The sequence below is a fragment of the Carassius gibelio genome, chromosome B15 (assembly GCF_023724105.1).
Source record: "Carassius gibelio isolate Cgi1373 ecotype wild population from Czech Republic chromosome B15, carGib1.2-hapl.c, whole genome shotgun sequence".
NCBI lineage: Eukaryota > Metazoa > Chordata > Actinopteri > Cypriniformes > Cyprinidae > Carassius > Carassius gibelio.
The window spans coordinates 13,124,123-13,140,261 of NC_068410.1; the positions used below are offsets into that span (position 1 = coordinate 13,124,123).

General features: G+C 37.0%; 1 protein-coding gene across 2 annotated transcripts; it reads right to left on the bottom strand.

Annotated features, from left to right (window-relative positions):
- Positions 1-67: 67 nt before the first annotated feature.
- On the bottom strand, positions 68-12,233 carry klc3 (kinesin light chain 3). Of its 2 annotated transcripts, none has more exons than XM_052576903.1 (13): positions 11,997-12,233; positions 9,080-9,307; positions 8,764-8,994; positions 6,810-6,885; positions 6,286-6,511; positions 6,106-6,193; positions 5,858-5,959; positions 2,927-3,100; positions 2,735-2,834; positions 2,570-2,619; positions 2,358-2,488; positions 2,203-2,269; positions 68-1,684 (listed from the first exon to the last, which is right to left on the bottom strand). In XM_052576903.1, exons 2-13 carry the CDS (start codon positions 9,287-9,289, stop codon positions 1,598-1,600), a joined length of 1,542 nt encoding a protein of 513 aa, XP_052432863.1. In that variant the 5' UTR covers positions 9,290-9,307; positions 11,997-12,233; the 3' UTR covers positions 68-1,597. The 2 variants fall into 2 exon arrangements, with proteins under 2 accessions (XP_052432863.1, XP_052432862.1); XM_052576902.1 differs by having other exon boundaries at positions 10,285-12,233.
- Positions 12,234-16,139: the final 3,906 nt, after the last annotated feature.

Here is a 16,139-nt window from a genome sequence, read left to right on the forward strand (position 1 = left end):
GCACACAAGCACACTGAATTAAGAGGAAACTACTGGAGGTCACCAGGAGTTGCAAACCAGCTATTGATTGGGCCTTATCAGCCGTCAACCACCAAATTATCTGAAAACACTTTTTACACACGTTGATTTTAACAGAGGTAGAAAAATTTTATTTGGTTTATCAGCAACGTTCAGTATATAAATATACTCCCTAAGCTCACAGAATATGTAACATGATTCAACAATATAGAATGTACAGCTGTTTAGCTCATTTGATGGCTAACCTCTCAGTAACTACATCCACTAGCAAGATTCAAGTTATATACTGTAGGTATATCAGCCTTGTACCCTGAAACTCTTTGCGTGGAAAATCCTTCTTCATATTGTGTTGAGAAGTGCTTAAACTAAAGCAACAGCACAGTATGCAGAAATATAAAGTACATGTGCTTGAAACTGACAAATCAAAAGTCCCTTATATTATAGGCACAAATATGTACCACAGTTGGTTGATATTATCTCAGAAATATACAAATTAGTATGTACAACAGCTTGTCTTGGATTCATCTTGGAATGTAACATCATGGATTACCATTCATTAGGAATATTTGAGTTAAGAGCATTTAGAAGCCATTTGAAGATTTAAAGGGATAGTGCACCCAAAAATGAAAATTCTGTCATTAATTACTCACCCTCATGTTGTTCCAGAAAAGACCTTTATTCATCTTCGAAATGCAAATGTAGATATTTTTGATGAAATCAGAGAGCTTTCTGACCCTTCAAGAATTGCTGAATAAAGTCGTTTTGTTTTTTCTGTGGATGAAAAGTATTCTCAAAGCTTCATAACATTGTGGTTGAACCACTGATGTCAGAATGACTAATTTAAATGGGTTGTATGATGCTGCTATAATGAACATTATTTGGTGTAATGAAATGTGTTTATGCAGTTTAAGGTAAAAAAAAAAAAAAATACATATTTGTATATTTCATATACATATTTCACTTCTATGCCCAAATTCTGAAACAATTTTTACAAAGCTCATCGATCTAAAAAGCGAGGTGTGCTCTGATTGGCCAGCTAACCAGTGCGTTGTGATTGGATGAATACCTCAAGAATGTTACGCCCCTTGTCATACTGTGATGCCCTATCTGGCCGGAGCGACGAGACATAAACATAAAAGCCATTACAAACGTGATATAAACATGATTTCTAGTCAGGTCTTGGTGAGGTGCGTAATTAATGACAGAATTAAACATTTTGAGTGAATTATTCCTTAAGTGCAAATTATTAAATTCCAATACTATAATTGTTTTGCATGGTAGTGTGAGGACATGGAATGGATCTTTTTGAAGTCTAATAAATGATACATATCTGTGACATTTTTTATAAAAACAGGCTTTTAAAAGAAAATTGTAGACTGAACAGATTTTACAGTGTAAAATGTTTTTTTTGTAAAGCCAAAGTGTGCTCTCCTTTTCCAGAAGCCCCTTGACAGACTGCTTTGAAGTGTGTGCATTCATTGTCACATACTATTCCTCGTCAAATATGATCTTTGCAGTCATTAAAGACCAGCCAGATGTGAGGCTGACATCTCCTGATGTCATATGACATGTCTGAAAGTTAGCTGTCACCGCTCAGAGACGCACGGCGTGCTAAACTCTGCGTGCTTGAACTCAGACCCCGTGCATCTGTCAGCCTATTGGGATTCTGAAAAGACAAAACAGACTTTGATTATCCAATGAACATTCTCAATCACCATCTGTTATTCCTGATTACTGTAAGAAATTATTTTTAAAAGAAAATACTTTTATTCAGCAATTATACATTAAATTGATGATATAAAGATCAAAAGAACAGCATTTATTTGATATAGTAATCTTTTGTAACATTATAAATGTCTTTACTGTAACTTTTGATCAAAGAATCCTGAAAAAATATATCAGTCTCCACCAGAAATATATAGCAGCACAACTGTTTTCAATTATAAAAAAATCAGCATATTAGAATGATATCTGAAGGATCATGTGACACTGAAGACTGGAGTAATGATGCTGAAAATTAAGCTTTGCCATCACAGGAATAAATTACATTTTAAAATAGAAAACATTTTACAATATTACATTTAATTGTATCAAAATAAATGATCAAATACTTGCTCAAATAAATGCAGTCTTAGTGAATATAAGATATTTGAGCAAATTTGAAAGCAAAGACTCAACTCTTACCATAGCAGCCTCTTGACTTTCTTTGAGACCCACATTAAGCACATTTAGAGAATTGGCTCTTTTCATCCTGTTTAAAAATAAATGAGTAGTTAAAAATACGGCCCTCTTCTACATAAAAAGTGACGACAGCTGAACAAGAAGCAGTATATCATTACCCAGCAGCTCGAGGGGCTGTTTCCTGTGTTCCAACTCCTTTCAGTTTCCGAACAAGCTTCTCACTGCTTCGTCTTATAGATTCCCGGAGCTTGGTGAACGACCCACTGCGCTTTAGACTTCCCAGACCATCCTACACACACACACAAATGAAAACGTACATTAAATAGCTATTTCTCCTAATAGAGCATGCATATTTGGACTGAAAACATACCTGTCTAGAGCTTCCCTCCTCTGCGTGTATCCAAACCGGCCGGCCGTCCCCTATATACAGTATACATATGTGAAAATATTAATTTACCATTGGGCAAGTATGCTTATCAGGTTAAACTACGGTGTATAAAAATTCCTCTGAAGGCAGAAGTAAAATTGATTTTACCCTCCACTGAGCCAAACTCCATTTCATGAGCACGAGTCAGAATCTCTTTATAAAGAGCCTCAGCTTGCCTGTATTTGCCCTGCTTGAGATAACAGGAGGCCTGAAGGGCAAATGAATGGTATATTATATAACATGCATAATATTTATTAAAAAACACTAGCATTTGACAAGATACTTGTTTCCTATCCTAACCAGGTTGTTCTTGGTCTTGGCTACGTTGGCATCGTCTGGACCCAGCTGGCTCTGGTAAATGTGCAGCGCACGTTCATAGTACTGCTCCACCTCCTGGTATTTGCCCTGGTTCTGGCATAGGAGGGCCAAGTTATTCAGCTGCTTAGCTACATCAGGGTGATCGGTCCCAAGCACCTGTCAACAGACAAAGATAGGCAAGATATTTAAATCTAGACTAATGGTTCTCAACCTTTTTGACTCCAAGGCCTCAACAATATTTACAGCCTCCATGACTTTTCCATTCAGTGCCGTTTCTAGGCACTGGCGAGCTAGACAGGCGAGCTAAGGTGCCACCAGCCACAGCAGAGCGCTGTTGATTGCTTCCTGATTGTTGCGTGCAAAGTTTGTATTTGGAGCGCTCATCAATGACATTAGATCAATGGGCTCTGCCAGTGCTTTGGCAAGACAAGGCTTTTTTTTTGCCATGCAATAAAGCTAAGATCAAAGGCCAATTTAAAAATATTGTACAGTTAATAAAGTGCACAAAATCAGTATTTTGTATAGGCAGTATTTGTGGCAGTTGATAAATCTTGTTGAATTTTTTTTTTCAAAAGGTGTGCATTTTTGCGGCAATGCATTGTTAAAGGATCAGTCTGTCATGTAATATTCCCGTATAAACTTTAACAGCCAATTAAAAAATATTGGTATAGGAGAATTCACTAATTCATAAGATCAATAGATGCTTTATTAAACTGCTTTGTCGAGTTTAATGCATCCTTACGGAGGAGTCGAAATGCTGAATCATTTAAATCACTTCTAATAGTACTTAATGGGAACAGCGTCATTCACATAGAGGGCAGAGTGTCACATTATTAAAAGTGGAAGTTCACGCGTTAATGAGTAGCAAAGGATTAAGTAGCTGCATTGTTTACTTTTATGCCACTGATCAGGCTTTTATATGTTGTTTGGGGTAACAAAGGGATTTATAGGGTTGCCTGAAATAGTAATGCAATAACTGACACTTTAAATCAACGTTTCAAGCAACAACAACAAAACAATTGAAACTACAAACAACAGATAAAAACAAAAAGTAGCCATTAATAATATCTAAACATGTATCCAAATCCAAATGTAATAAAATGTATTTATGTGTGATTTATGTGTAAATTATGTTCAATGTTTTAGATACTAGGGATTGTTACAAAGGGCTATACAGGCATCTAGTGGCAACACAATGATATTACAGCTAATAAATTGTGTGCAAAATTATTTATCGTAACAGTCAATTTACAAAAAGGTCAATCTCCACAAATTAGTGTTGTTAAAGGATTATTAGGAACACTTGTTGAACTTCTCATTAATGCAATTATCTAATCAACCAATCACATGGCAGTTGCTTCAATGTATTTAGGGGTGTGGTCCTGGTCAAAACAATCTCCTGAACTCCAAACTGAATGTCAGAATGGAAAAGAAAGGTGATTTAAGCAATTGTGAGTATTTCACAATCTGCTCAGTTACTGGGATTTTCACGTACAACCATTTCTAGGGTTTACAAAGAATGGTGTAAAAAGGGAAAAGCATCCAGTATGCGGCAGTCTTGTGGGCAAAAATGCCTTGTAGATGCTAGAGATCAGAGGAGAATGGGTCGACAGATTCAAGCTGATAGAAGAGCAACTTTGACTGAAATAACCACTCGTTACAACCGAGGTATGCAGCAAAGCATTTGTGAAGCCACAACACGCACAACTTTGAGACGGATGGGCTACAACAGCAGAAGACCCCACCGGGTACCACTCATCTCCACTACAAATAGGGAAAAAAGAGGCTACAATTTGCACGAGCTCACCAAAGTTGGACAGTTGAAAACTGGAAAAATGTTGCCCGGTCTGATGAGTCTCGTTTTCTGTTGAGACATTCAGATGGTAGAGTCAGAATTTGGCGTAAACAGAATGAGAACATGGATCCATCATGCCTTGTTACCACTGTGGTGGTGTGGTGGTAGTGGTGTAATGGTGTGGGGGATGTTTTCTTGGCACACTTTAGGCCCCCTTAGTGCCAATTGGGCATCGTTTAAATGCCACAGCCTACCTGAGCATTGTTTCTGACCATGTCCATCCCTTTATGACCATCATGTACCCATCCTCTGATGGCTACTTCCAGCAGGATAATGCACCATGACCCAAAACTCGAATCATTTCAAATTGGTTTCTTGAACATGACAATGAGTTCACTGTACTAAAATGGCCCCCACAGTCATCAGATCTCAACCCAATAGAGTATCTTTGGGATGTGGTGGACAGAAGCTTCATGCCCTGGATGTGCATCCCACAAATCTCCATAAACTGCAAGATGCGATCCTATCAAAATGGGCCAACATTTCTAAAGAATGCTTTCAGCACCTTGTTGAATCAATGCCACATAAAATTAAGGCAGTTCTGAATGTGAAAGGGGGTCAAACACAGTATTAGTATGGTGTTCCTAATAAACCTTTAGGTGAGTGTGTGTGTAATATATATATATATATATATATATATATATATATATATATATATATATATATATATGCTAATTGGCTAGAAACAGACGTTTCCAGTTACATTTATGCATTTAGCAGACGCTTTTATCCAAAGCAACTTACAGTGCATTCAGGGTATACATTTTTTTTTTTTTACCTGTATGTGTGTTCTCTGGGAATCAAACCCACAACTTTTTGCTCTACAAACCCAATACTTTACCGAGAAGAATAGCATTTATTTGAAATAGATTTTTTTACATATGTAATGTAAAAGCCTTTGATCAATTTAATGCATCCTTACTAAATTAAATTATTTTCTTAAAAAAAAAACAACAACAACAACTTTTGAACAGTAGTGTACAGGTAAGTTGATGTGATCTGATAGTTGTTATAGAAAGGACAGGTGGGAAGACCATTCACTCTTTTCATGTCAGTACCTTTTCTCTGATCTCCAGAGCTCTTTTACACAGCGGCTCTGCCTCTTTATACTTCCCTCTTTTACCATACAACACAGCCAGATTATTCAGAGTAGCTGCCACCTACAAACACAAACATGAATAAGAAAGGGACCTGATGTATTTAGATTGCATATGTGACTATTGACTTTTCAGTGAAATAGAAAAAGGAAACAAAAGAGCAAAGCAAACTACAACAGTAACACATCCCATCTTCAAACAGTACATACCGCTGGATGGTCCATGCCTAGTGTCTTCTCACGGATAGCCAACGCATCATTCAGGAGATTGGCCGCTTCCTTGTATTTGTTTTGATCCCTGTAAAGCGTAATATTAATGGATTTAATAAAATTATAATGCAATACAGATTACTAATTATATTTACACTTAAGGTTAAATGAATGTGTGACCTGTACACTAAAGCCAGGATATTGAGCATGGTAGCAACATCCGGATGGCTGTGGCCTGAGGATTTCTCCAGGTCCTCCAGAGCTTGCTTGCAGAGCGGCACGGCCACCTCATAGCGGCCCTGAGAGGCGTACTGGATCACCAGGTTGTGGAGAGTTCGGAGGCGGGCAGGGATCTCATATCCTCCCTGCTGGGCAGCAGCGGCAGCACTACTGTGTGGCTGAGACACTGCAAACACAAGAGAAGAGCTGAGACACATGCATACACGCTCCGATAGATTGAGCTGTGGTGATCATGAGTTCAAACCAATCTTGTCGCATTTCTCAATTCCCTGACCTCAATAAAACTTATCAAGATAATCTTTTAAGAAATTAAAATTCTAGTTTTGGTTCTAGTAAATCCTAACTGTGGTTGAAACTTAACACGGTCCTAAAGCAAACCCTTGCTTGCTCTTACAGCTGACATGGCAAAAACTCAGTAAATAAACGTGTAAGGGAACAGCTGTGGTCTGTGAGGAGTGTCGTACTGTGTGATTGCTCCTCTTCTTCAGAAGGAAAGAGATCATCAAGGGACCCCTTCCCTGAAGCAGAATCTTTATCCTCCTGTAAGAAACAAACAGCATGAGCATGTCATGAGTTTACGACTTAATATTTTGAAGACCAGTGGTGTCCAGTCATACAGCTTTTGAAATCACAAAGTGATTAATGATTAATCTAATAAATCATGGATAATTTAATCTAATAAATCATGGCTAATTTAATATATAAAGAAATATCTTTATTTATATTGTGGCCAGTGGGGGGCCTTCAAGTCAAAAAGGTCAACTTTGACTGAAATAACCACTCATTACAACCGAGGTATGCAGCAAAGCATTTGTGAAGCCACAACACGCACAACCTTGAGGCGGATGGGCTACAACAGCAGAAGACCCCACAGGGTACCACTCATCTCCACTACAAATAGGAAAAAGAGGCTACAAAAGAGGCCTTCAAGTCAAAAAGGTGGGTGTTTTTTTTTATTATTATTATATAATAAATGAAAGAAGAAAACAGAATAGAAAAAGAATAGAGCAAGTAAGTGTTAGAAGTTTAGTTTTCTTTTGTTAATTATATAATAAATAAAAAGAAACCAAATAGACATAACACTAAAATATTAGAAAAGCTAGTGCTTTTTTTTTTAAGAAAACAAATGGTAAATGAATAGATCGCAAGTTTTTTTAAGAATAGAATTAGAATAGAGAGTGCTAAAGTTAGAGGGTCAAAAGAAGATGGAAGAGATGTTATATAGATCTTACACAAATTGTGATTGTCCTATTTGCACAAAAAATAAATATTTAAAATGATTTATCAGAAATAACTGCATTAAAAAATAATATGAGCAAAAAATAACCTGACCAACACAAAGCAAGGGCGAAAAAGCCAGCAAAACCTTTACAACATTTTTATGGACTTCGAAAAGGCGTTCGAGTATGGCATGCAGCACTATGGGACACCATGAGGCAATACAACATCAATGCCAACCTGAAAATGATAAAAAACCTTACTTCAACAGCAACATAGGCAACTGGTTCAGAACCACAGCTGGAGTAAGACAAGGGTGCTTGCTCTCCCCTACACTCTTCAACATTTTTATAGAAAGAATCATGGCTGATGCACTGGAAGACCATGAGGCGGGCGGCAGGACAATCAAAAACTTATGTTTTACCAAAGACAGAGAAGGGTCTGGCAGGGAAGGAAGAAGAGCTGGCTAACTTGGTGGAGCACCTTGACAAGATGGTCATCAAGATCAATGCAGAAAAGACTAAACTGATGACTAACAACCACTGACATCAGGATTGGCGGTCACGGGTGCAGGGTCCAAACCTGAGATACTCGCCAGGATCAGCCCTGATATAATTAAAGACCATCTGGATCAGACTGATGCGCTCCCTAGTCATGTCCATATATATATATGCCTGTGAGACTTGGACACTTACTGCTGAACTGGAAAGGAAAGTACAGAACATGGAGGTCAGATGCTTCAGAAAACTCATCTGCATTTCCTACAGAGATCACATCTTTCACGAAGAAGTACGTGACAAAATTTGACGGGCCATTGTGCCATATGATGACCTCCTGACAGTGGTGAAAAAACAGGAGCTGAAGTGGTATGGCCATTTAATCAGATTTTCAGGACTTGTGAAGACAGTCCTGCAGGGGCACAGTACCAGGAGGGAGGAAGAGAGGCAGGCAGAGAAAGAGATGGCAAGACAAGCCCTTGAGAAAAGTTGAGAAGAGCGAGGAATAGATGGAGCTGGTTGCCAGAGCATCTGTGGCGCCCCCAATGGTTATCCAGACTAAGGGGTGATTTAACTCATTGCCATTTTCTTATTAAAAACAAACAAACAAAAACCCATATCCACAAAGCTAGTCTAGTACAAACGTTTAGCCTATAAACCTGAATGTATTAACTATATGAATGTTTTCAAGATGAACCCTTACCATAGGCGACTCTTCATGGTCGTACTTGCGGATGCTGCTCATGAACTGCAGATGTCTGTTCTGCTCCTCTAAAGTAACCACTTCCTGTTCCCGCTCCTGTAGCTGTTGCTGGGCCCGGGCCAGCTCGTCCCTCAGCCACTGGTTCTCCTGGCACAACCTCCGCACCTGAGCACGCAACTTCTGCTTTTCTGCTTCCAAAGAGCCCAGGTGTGCTGACAGCGCCATCATCACCTGGATGAGTGGGAAAAGACAGCTAAGGTGAATGGAAAGGCTCTTAATGAGACAGAAAGTGAATGAAGTTGACTGCGCTGCTCACTTGCGCCTCTCCTAGGCCCAGTTCAATCCTCTCCAGAGACTCTAAAATGATGTTGGTCTTCTCCTGCTCCAGGCTAGCGCTCTCGCTGGGCGTCTGGCTCTGAAGTGTTTCCTGCAGGCTGTCCAGCAGCGTGCGGTTCTCTCCACGCAGAGCCTCCAGCCCTGCGATCACCTGCTGGGTGCTGCATAAGATTTCCTCCCCTGACAACATGTCTCAGACACTCGGACCCTAGGGAGGAAAATACACATTTGGTATTAACATGCATTTAGTGTGCAAACTGACCAGGACTCTAGGGAATTTTTGACATATAGTAGCATGTATGAGTGCATTATAACAAATCACACGTTTTATGGGTTACTATATTGAGTATCTGTTTTGATGATGCAAATGATTATTTAAAGTGAAAAACTGACATATAGTTCACGACGAAAGGGTATTTTTGAGCATGCATACAATAAACTGATCAAAAGTGAGAATGCGGTTCTTTTGAACTTCCTATTTTGAAGTGTCATGAAACAATGTATCACATATTTCACAAATATATAAAGCTACACAACAATGTTTTTAACATTGATAATAATAAGAAATGTTTCTTGAGCACCAAATCAACATTTTAAAATGATTTCTGAAGGATCCTGTGACGTCGAAGACTACTGGCATCACAGGAATAAATTACTTTTTAAATTATATTAAAATGAAAAACAATCATTTTAAATTGAATGATATCTCACAATATTACTGTTTATTTAAAAAGAAACAAGAAAAAAAGCAAGCTAATATTCAAATATCTAAAGGTAATTAACATCAGAATGTAAATATAAAATTTTATACACTGCTATAATAGTCTGGATTTAAGCAGATATATTAAATAGAAAGTGGTTTGTGTGCTTGATGTCTTTTTTTCAAACAGTAGTGTATATGGTGGGTGTATTTTATATGTTTTTAAAATGCTATGTGCAGCATACAACAGTCTCAGCATTCAAATAATACTTGCAGAGCAAGTTCTTCTAGACTTTGGCTACATAAACCTACACGGTCATTGTTGTTAATGTGGGTGGCATAATAAATGCACAGTGCCAAGAAACATCATAAGTGATATTTCAAGAAGAATATTGTCAGGAAAATGTATAGACAAACTCCACACAAACAGGAAAGGGTTACAGGTAAAATTATATCACACACAATTTAGAATATAAGAAACTAACCTTAATTCACACTAAAAGCAAGATCTCCTTTTGGCTGCAATGAAAGAAAATTCTTTATAATAAAGAAGGGATATGTGTTTTTAAGGAAGCACCATAGAATACAACACAGAAAACAACAATTATACACTGGCAAAATAAGTATTGGTAATTGGGTAGCACTTTATTTTACAGTCCTGTTCCTCATGTACATACTATGTACTTATTAAAGTAATTACAATAACTATGTAATAACTATGTACTAACCCTGAACCTACTCCTAAACCTAACCCTACCCAATGTAGATACCTTGTATTACCAGAACTTTCATAGATAAATACACTGTAAGTACACTATAAGTACATGTGAGTACACGTACTGTAAAATAAAGTGCAACCGGTAATGTGTCTGCCACGACATAATCCATAAATTTGTACAGAAATGTAGTTAACTATAAAACAGTGCAGTGAAAAACACCTGTAAAAAATAAAAACAGAAATTTACTTCATATTAATACAGTACATTGCGTCATATTTTAGATAAGAGCACAGACTCAGAAGCTAGAAGCTTGCCTGCCACCCGAACCCTTGAAAACAAGCAGAAGGGTTGCTAGGTAAGAATCGGTTTACAGGTAGGAACAGAGATCTCTCTGGGGAGGTGAAGGACTGAGCTAATGTTTACACCAGAGCGATGAGGTCATCAACACGGATCTATGGGTTTAAGCTTCATTAATTGAGAAAATAACAAAACAATGATATACATGCATTAGATACCAGTTTGGCATACTTAAAGGGTGGAGTGGACCAACGGCTAACTTGCATGTTTTTTTTTTTTACTTGTAGCAAATATTTTTTTTCCATTTTGGCTGTAGCTGTTGAAAAGCATTTCAGTTCTGATCTGTATAAATTTAAACTGAATACCCTGCATAATGAATCCAGTTCAACATCTTAAAGATTCACCATACAAGTGTCATGTGTTCATATGACTAGTGTGCTATATTCCAAATCTTCTCATTCAAAATTTCAGTGAATAGGTCTGTTTGTTACAAAAGTGACAGGAGTCACATTCTGTTTGGACAGCTGTCAATCATTATTTACTGTCAGCGTATTGACAAGAATGGCACCTAAAATCCACAAACTTTGATTGAAGAAAGAAGGTTGTACACATTTGGAGGTTTGGGTTGACATGAGAGTGAGTAAATGATGACAAAGATGTCATCTTTTTCATCTGTCAGTTGAATAGTAAGTGTTAATTCTCTCCTGATGCTGAATGTTCTATTTCCAGGCACGTGTTGTGTAAACAAAGAAGTGTTTTAAGTACAGAGATATATTTACAGATAAATATAGGATAAGAGGTAAATATATAGAAGAGCTATATGCAGAAAAAGTATTTTTAGATATCACTAAAATAAACAAACCGGTTTGAATAAAATATACATTGCGACGATTAAGCTGGACAACCTAAAATGAATGAATATCTCCTATAATAAACAAACAATGACACTTTATCATGGGTAACATTAGACCTCTTTAAAAGTGATTTAGTGACGAGAATAGTTAAACGTGTCGACCAGATTAACAGATGTCACGAAGTCTAATTCAGGAGAAACAAACCGTGACAACAAACGAGAGTGTAATGGTCTATTAAACCGCATTGTAAAGTTTTATATTCTCCCAGGTCATTTAAAGAGTATGTTAGCTAGTGAGTGTCAACAGCTAATATTTATTTAACGTTACCTGGAGTAACTTGGACAAGTGGCCACGACGCGTCCCAACTTACAGCCAGAAAACTCCGACTAAAACAATCCAAATCACATCTTTATTTGCTTGATGTGGTCTCGATTAATGGATGTAACAGCCAGCAGAGCCTCGGTGGCGGTCATTCATTCACCTGTTGTTGAATTAGCAGCGCTTACCTGATCCGTCCGTTCATTGACCGCGACTGCGCGAGCACAGGCCCCCTATCTGCCGCAGCTCAGAACTGCGCCTGAAGGAGCAGAACCACATCTTTCGCACCTCAACTCCTTAATTAAAATGCAGTTTATTCTTAATAAATTAAATTGGCTCAAATTTAGAAAAAAGTAGGCCTAATCGTCTAATGCATCTCCTTAAATAGACTGTAAATGGTTTGAGAAAGCATAGCATGTAATTTTAGCGTAAAATACTCACATTTTTTGTTAGTAAAAACTCAGAATTACAATATAATTTAAGCTGAAAAACAGGAAAATTACAGAATTATATTTTAACGAGATAGTTAATATTGTTATCAGTAATGTAGCCTACATTATTTCGTTGATTATTTTAGTATCATGTGTTTTTTTCCGACCAGGTTTTATGGACATCTTGGAATTAACATGAACTCTTTATGTGCATTTCTATCTTACCACCTGTATTATCATGATAGAGAAGTACATTTTTTGGTAAAAAGCAGTTTTTAGTTCAAGGAGATTGCTGTAGTGACACTGTATCACTAAAAAGTAGAGGCACCAATATACCATCCCATAATAGCCTGGTGGAAATTTTGAATATTTCAGTTACATTACAAAGCCTCATATTTTAAGATATGCTGAATTGCAACGACTTGACTGCTACACTAATGACAGCATTAGTGAGGCAACCCACTTTTATCGTGAAAATAGAAAATAAAATAAAAGTTGCCTACCTAGACAGCATTTTAGGACATTGTGCACATATAATGATGATGACAAGCTGCTTCTTTTATCAATACTTGGCAACAAAAACATTACACATTATTTGCTGCAAATACAAAGTAAATGTAAATCTGTTACATCAGATCATTCTAGACAGCCTCTATGTTGGACATGCATATGAAGGAGTCTCTCTGTGCACCACACTGGCATAGTTTCAATAAAGCTGCTTAGGGTGAGTTAGGGTAAGAGGGTGGGGGTGCTGTCTGGGTGTGTAAAATAAGCAGCATTAGCTTCGGACCCATCAGACAGGCTTAACTTAACGATAGGAACCATACAGATCAGGATGCATCTAGGAATCGTCTTTGGTTTGACATAGAGCACGGAGAACTGAGAGTGAGGAAAGAGAGGGTTGTGTTGCAGAATGCAACTGAAAAAGGAATCGTGGTGACACTGGCACACTTTGCTGCATGGAAAAAGTAAAACCAGTTTGTGTTTTAGGGAGAAAAATGAGTGCAGGGATATAAAGTGGAAGGAGAGTGAAAGCAATGGAGCAACTGTGAGCAGATATATGAGACTGGAGTGATTAATGGTTCAGCTGTTAGGACAGCCAGGGGCAGATCTACTCCCAATAAGGGCAGCTTGGCTGGGCCAGTGCAGGGCAATGTTCTCAAACAACGAGAGAGCTAATCTATATTCCTAAATGTGATGACGCCAAAGTCAATAACACCAATAAAAACCCTTTTTATCCCTCTCTCTCTCTCTCTCTCTCTGCTGAACCACTTAACAGTTTACGTGGCACTACTGAATTCAGTTTGTATGTCAGTCAGTTTGTATACTTATGTCTATCAAATTCAGCACATAGTTGCAGTGCCTTTTATTTTTATATAACTCTCCAAAAAACAGTTTTTTAAACAATTACCCACAATCTTAAATACATGGTTAAAGACTTGCATGTTAGCAGTAGGGATATGCTGTTATTAATCATTTATATAATCTGAATAGATAATTCCAATAATTGTGATTATATCACTTAGTTGCACTTAGTTTTATGATAAATGACACATTCTTGGCAAAAAACACAATTAAAAAATTTCTGTCATTCTGTGGATTTTTTTTTTTTTTTTTTTAAATAGCTAATAACAGTCTGTATACAAAATTGAATGTACTCACATTTATCTGTAAATATTATATTAGTAATATTAATCATATATAAATAATTTAGGATGTGTACAACATATTATCACATACTATATTCATAAAATATAATTGTAAAAATATAACAATGATTTATTCAGTGTGCTTTTTATTTTAATTTTTTTAATTTTTTTGGTCAACTTTAAGAGGCCAGTGATGTAAACAATGAAACACTCATATATATACTCATATTATCATATATATATATATCGATAGTGAAAGCATGATATCAAGCAAAAATTAAATAATGTAATCAAGTTTTTTAATCAATTCGAATATAATGGCAAATAAACTGATATTGGTAAAAATAAGTAAAATGAACAGTTACACTTTTTTTAAGAGCTGAGTAATATTAATTAACAGCATTTATTTACTATAGGGTTAGGTTTAGGGTTAGGGTTTGATTTGGGGTTGTTGCATGTAATTATGCACAATGTTGTACTAATACTATAATAATTACATGTAACGTGTAAAGACACCTTAAAATAAAGTATTACCAAATAAACACTTAACAGAGTTCAATATATCAATTAATGTGAGATTATTTTTATTTATTTCAATAGTCAATCATGAGGGGAAAAAATAGTGTGTTTCCTAAGAATGAGGCACAATGTATTTGTTTTAGATAAGCACCATTCATTAAAGTATAAATGACTGAAGATGGCCAGAGGTGGGAAGGCTTTAGTCTAACCAGACAGGTTATGCGAGAGCAGTGCTAAGCACAGAGAATGTAATGAACATGTCTGCATGAAGCACCCCACCCCCCAACACCCCAGGCGACGCTCACAGCACAGCTGTAACAGTTATAGCTGTGCTTTCAAGGAGTTCTGTAAAAGTGTATGTTGAGTCGATGGGTGTCTGTTACTAAGTGTATGGACTGACTGTATAAAAGTGGGATATGTAATAAAACAGAGCCAGCAAAGTGCTAGTGTGTGAATCAAATGCTTAATGACCTTTCCACTGACAGTCAAAGCTAAGCGAGAACATATCTGGTGCCTTAGCACAATATGACTTAATTTCAAGTTATCCAACAATGTTTTGTTTTTTTCACAGATGTACAGACCCATACTGCTGCACTGGACAAACACACTACATGTGGGGTATTATGCATGCATTTCATACATAAATGCATTTTGATCATGGTCACTTCAAATTCTGAGGGCAGAGGTCAATATACAGGCAGAGGGAGGGATGGACAAACGAGGGACTCATGACTGAGTCAGTGCAATTCAATCTGGCGAGATGGCATGGGGAGAGAGTCAACCTTGCAACCTTTCACTAAACATAGTGCCTGTAGAGTAAGCCAGCTGACCAACTCTGATTTCAGCAGATGAAACAGCAGCGGATGTGCATATAGGTGCTCAAGATCTCAAGTAAATATCAGCTTAAAAAAAAGAAGAAAAAAAAAAGACCTACAGTAAAAGCAAAGGAGAGTGTCTGGCATTCAATGACAAGTTATCCAGCAATGTTTATTTTAAATAAGCTTTATATTCACATGCTGCTGAAATAGAAAACACACCAGATGTGGGGTATCATAATGCATTTCATGTGCATAAATGATTTTGAATACGATCAGTTTTTTTATGCAATAAAAAACTAAGGGAGAGGAAAAAAATAGAATGGTAGCAGGTTTACATATTTTGCCTAAATTAATATAATAATGGTTATACATATTATCATTATTACAACTAATTTAATATAACTTCAATTTGAAATTGTTGCATTATTTACATATTTGGATACAGTTGAGAAAGCCAAGCCCTCTGAGAAAGATAGGCCAAAATCACAATTTTAATGTACAGATGGATTAGATTAATGTTATATAAAGGTTTATGCACCAATTTTTACCCTATTTGTAGGAAGTGAAATATATAAAGATCACACATCAGCATCAGTCCCACACTTTTGTCATGGGGTCACTGGACAACGTCCCACCACTGCTTCTTATGTAAGATCAAATGGAATAAACTGGCTGTCTGTTAAAATAGACTGGAGCTCAATTACATCTCTTGTTTCATCAGCCTGGGCCTTAGCA

Bases quoted from the DNA above. Each gene is read 5' to 3' on its own strand.
- klc3 (XM_052576903.1), bottom strand. From the start codon at position 9,289: ATGTTGTCAGGGGAGGAAATCTTATGCAGCACCCAGCAGGTGATCGCA. The intron at 2,835-2,926 runs GTTAGGATAGGA...TTTGCCCTTCAG, and splicing joins CCAAGACCAAGAACAACCTG to GCCTCCTGTTATCTCAAGCA. The intron at 2,270-2,357 runs GTAATGATATAC...ATTTTTAAACAG, and splicing joins ACAGCCCCTCGAGCTGCTGG to GATGAAAAGAGCCAATTCTC.